Source organism: Dipodomys ordii, unplaced genomic scaffold (assembly GCF_000151885.1).
Source record: "Dipodomys ordii isolate 6190 unplaced genomic scaffold, Dord_2.0 Scaffold15, whole genome shotgun sequence".
NCBI classification, from domain to species: domain Eukaryota; kingdom Metazoa; phylum Chordata; class Mammalia; order Rodentia; family Heteromyidae; genus Dipodomys; species Dipodomys ordii.
This window is the reverse complement of record NW_012267231.1, coordinates 17,809,639-17,813,884: the sequence shown is the minus strand read 5'-3', so window position 1 is coordinate 17,813,884 and position 4,246 is coordinate 17,809,639. Positions and strand designations below refer to the sequence as shown.

Genomic DNA, 4,246 nt, shown 5'->3' with positions numbered 1-4,246 from the left:
GTGGGGCCTGAACTCAGGGCCTGGGCGCTGTCCCTCAGCTCTTCAGCTCAAGGCTAGCACTCTACCACTTGAGCCACAGCGCCACTTCTGGCTTTTTCATTTTGCTTATGGGGTGCTGAGGAATCGAACCCAGGGCCTCAGGCATGCAAGGCAAGCGCTCTACCACTGAGCTATCTTCCCAGCCCCTAGGCTGATTTCATAACTTGACTCTTGTGAACAGTGCAGCAATGAAGATGGCTGTGCAAAAAACTTGCAGTGTACACATGCACGCGCGTGTACACACATAGCAGCACTGAGGCTTATACTCAGGACCTGTCACTTTTGCTTGGCTTTTCTCTCTCAGGACTGATGCTCTATCACTTCCATCTTTCTGGTGGTTTATTGGAGATGAGAGTCTCATGGACTTTTCTACCTGGGCTGGCCTCGAACTGCAGTCCTCTCGTCTCAGCCTCCTGAGTAGCCAGGGTGGCAGGCGTGAGCCACTGGTCCTTGAAGTTCTGAAAGGAAGAATGTCTAACAGGGTGGTTGGTGGCCTTTTCAGTGACATGCTTTGAACAGCATCACACGGACATCAGTAGTAATTACTTTTCCTTTTCTCTCTTGCGTAGACATTTGGCGCCGATGATGTGGTCTGCACAAGAATTTATGTGCGGGAGTGAAGGTGGAGCGGATGCGGCTTTCCCTGAGGAGAAGGTCGTAGGTTTGGGCTGTCATCGCCTCCCTCCTCCCATCCACGTTAGGTGACCCCGTGTCCCCCGGCCATGTAGTGCTGTCCCCAAGGCCTCCGTGCGCCCTGCACCTCGGGTGAGCCATAGTATGGCATTTGCATGATACAGCATCAGGTATTAAACTTGCTGAACACGTCTTCTGACTTTTTTCCTTTTTGGGGAGAGGGGGGAAGGGTGGAGATGTGCCGCCTTAGTTCCCACAAGGGAGTGGTTGGGTACTGCTGCGCCCAGCACTGTGTTAGTCTCTGTCTGTTCTCGGCCTCTTTTTTTTTTTTTTTCTCCTTTAATGCTGAGACTAGCCAGGGGATAGTGGCTCACGCCTGTCATCCTAGCTCTTCAGGAGGCTGAGATCTGAGCATCCCAGTTCAAAGCCAGCCAGGGCAGGGAAGTCCCTGAGACTCTTATCCCCAATAAACCACTCAGAAAACCAGAAGTGGTGCTGTGGCTCAAGTGGTAGAGCGCTAGCCTTTAGCTGAAAAGCTGAGGGACAGCGCCCAGGAACAGAGTTCAAGCCCACGACTGACATAAATAAATAAATAAGTGAATGCTGAGACTGGGACTTGAACTCAGGGCATGGGCACTGATTCTGAGCTTTTTTGCTCAAGGCTGGTGCTCTACTCCATCAGCCACAGATCTCTTTCTGGCTTTTTGCTGGTTGTTGGAGATCAGTCTCATAGACTTTCCTGCCTGGGCTGGATTTGAATTGTGATTTTTAGATCTCAGCCTCCTGAGTAGCTAGGATTACAGGCGTGAGCCACTGGTGCCAGGCTGTGCTTCAGCCTTGAGGATACTTCAGCATGCTCAAGCTAGAACCCCACAGACCAGCCATAGATGCAGGGTCACTGGTATCATCACTCTGCTTCTTAGTTGGATTCATTATTACTGGTGTTTCCTAGCAAGAAAGAGCACTGAGAAGCCAGTGCCGATGACTTACATCATCACATCTCAGGAGGCTGAGATGTGAGGATCATTATTTGAAGCCAGGCCAAGCACATAAACCCAAGAGACTCTTTTATTTCCAATTAACCACGAAAAAGCCAGAAGTGAAGGTATGGCTCAAGTGGCAGAGTGCCAGCCTAGGGTGGAAAAAGCTAAGCAAGAGAGGGACTGAGTTTAAGCCCCAGTACCAGTGCACAGCATGAGCACACGCACGCACACACACACACCAGAATTATTTGACCTCATCAAATTTTGGGTACACTTTGAATGAGTGCTAGAAACCCATACAGATCTCAGCAAATAAAAATTACACTGAAGCCAGATGCCAGTGGTTCACGCCTGTCATCCTAGCCACTCAGGAGCCTGAGATCTGAGGATCACGGTTCAAAGCCAGCCCAGGCAGGAAAGTCCAGGAGATTCTTATCGCCAATCGTGCACCAGAAACCTGGAAGTGGAGCTGTGACTCAAAGTGGTAGAGTGCTCGCCTTGAGCAGAAGAGCTCAGGGACAGCACCCAGGCCCAGAGTTCAAGCCCCACGACCGACACAAAAATAAAAACTAAAACTAAATGAATAAAAACACGGCACCAGAGGCTTGGCTAATGTGACATTCTGCTTGGAGGAGGGAGGGGGGAGGGGAAGCCAATGTGAAAATATGGATGTAAGAAGGGCTTTGGATTTCTCAGTGCATCTTCCTCAGTCGCCTCTTCCTTCCGACTCATCACCATGGCAGCCAACACTTCAAGGTTTGTAGCAAGGAGAATACAGCTTCGCCCCCTCCCCAGTGGAGCTCCACCCATCCCTTCTAGATGCTCCTGTCCCCCAGGAGTGCCCTCCAGGGGAGCTTCCCCCCCCCCTTCCTGGCACTTTCCTGTAACTACCCATTAGTGTCAGGAAAGTCCTAACAGCTTGTCAAACTATCGCTTGCATCTACGCAGTGTCTCACAAATTGTGCTCTAAAATAGAAGAAATGCAGGTTGTTGGGGGGGGGGAGAGGTGGGCGGGGAGGGAGAGCAAACTTTAGTATTCACAAAATCTGCCCCCTGCTCCCATACAGGACCAGCTGAACGGACATCAACATGGATTTGATAGCGCCTTTGACTGCCAAGTGTTAAATTGCACATGCAGTCGTGTTGATCCCATTTTATCATACCCTCAGCCCACCTCCCCCCTTGCATTTTTTTTTTTTTTGTGGCAGTACTGGGACTTGAACGCAGGGCCTTGAGCTCTTGATTGGCCTTTTCTGCTCAATGGCCCTTCATCACGTGAGGCATACCTCCACTCCCGGCCTCATGCTGCTTCACTGGAGATAGATGTCTTAAGACTTTCTTGCCCAGGCTGGTTTTGAACCACGATCCTCAGATCTCAGCCTTCTGAGTAGCTAGGATGACAGGTGTGAGCCACCAGGAGACCCTAAGCGTTGCCAGTTGTGAGACGAATGAGTCTAGAGAGAGAAAATGATATCACAATGCTCTCAATTTAGACACTTGTCAAGATATGGGGTCTTCCTCAGCTCCCTTTAAAAAAGGAAAAATGAAAGAAAGAGAGAGAGAAAGAATGAATGCAAAGGAAGGAAGGAAGGAAGCAAGGAAGGAAGAAAAGGAAAGAGAGAGAGAAAGAGAAAGAAAGGAAGGAAGTCAGGGGAAGGCACTGATGGCTCACATCTGTAATCCCAGCTACTCAGGAGACTGAGCTCTGAGGATCATGGTTCAAAGTCAGCCCAGACAGGAAAGTCTGTGAGACTCTTATCTCCAATGAACCAGAAAAGTGCAGCTGTGGCTCAGGTGATAGAGCTCTAGCCTTGAGTGGAAAAAGTTCAGGGGCAGCGCCCAGGCCTTGAGTTCAAGCCCCAGGACCACATGCACAAAACAAGGCATGCACCCAGAAGCCCAGAAGGAGAGAGAGCATCGCACAGCAACTCCCTGTGCGCACCACTGAGCTTTTACACTCATCAGTGGCCAATCGTGCATATCTACTCTCTCCTTTTTTAGATTATTTTGAAACTAATCCTAGACATTTTAAGATTTCCACTGACAGTTGTTCCGTCTCTGTCTCTAAAAGCCACTAATTCCCTTGAAATAGCTCAATAGCACAATCACACCTTAAAAATTACCCATAATTCCTCGTGATACCTGCTATCCTGCCAATATTCACCTTTACTTTATCCTCTCATAACTCTTTTTGTTTGTTTTGTCGGTTGTGGGGCTTGAACTCTGGGCCTGGGCACTATCTCTCAGCTCTTCAGTTCAAGGCTAGCACTCTACCGCTTGAGCTACGGCACCACTTCTGGTTTTCTGTTGGTTCATTGGACATAAGAGTCTCAGGGACTTTCCTGCCCAGGCTGGCTTTGAACCATAATCCTCAGATCTCAGTTTCCTATGTAGCTAGGATGACAGGTGTGAGCCACTGGCGTTCAGCTCCTAACTTTTTTTATTTTTATTCTTGCCAATTTGATCAAATTGAGATAGAAATAATCAGATTTTAGGATTGGTTGATAGGTCCTCTTTCTTCTCTCTCCCCGATCATCTCTCCCCTTCCCCCTCCTTCTCCTCTTCTTCTTCTTCTTCTTCTTCTTTTTTTT

The 4,246-nt window shown here is 48.9% G+C and overlaps 1 protein-coding gene across 1 annotated transcript in view; it reads left to right on the top strand.

Annotated features, from left to right (window-relative positions):
* Crabp1 (cellular retinoic acid binding protein 1) overlaps positions 1-683 on the top strand; it is a 21,704-nt gene extending 21,021 nt beyond the window's left edge. Inside the window, exon 4 of the mRNA XM_013012025.1 lies at positions 609-683. Within this exon, the coding sequence (XP_012867479.1) occupies positions 609-659 (51 nt within the window). The 3' untranslated portion in view covers positions 660-683. The remainder of the gene's footprint in view (positions 1-608) is intronic.
* The last annotated feature ends 3,563 nt before the right edge of the window (positions 684-4,246 follow it).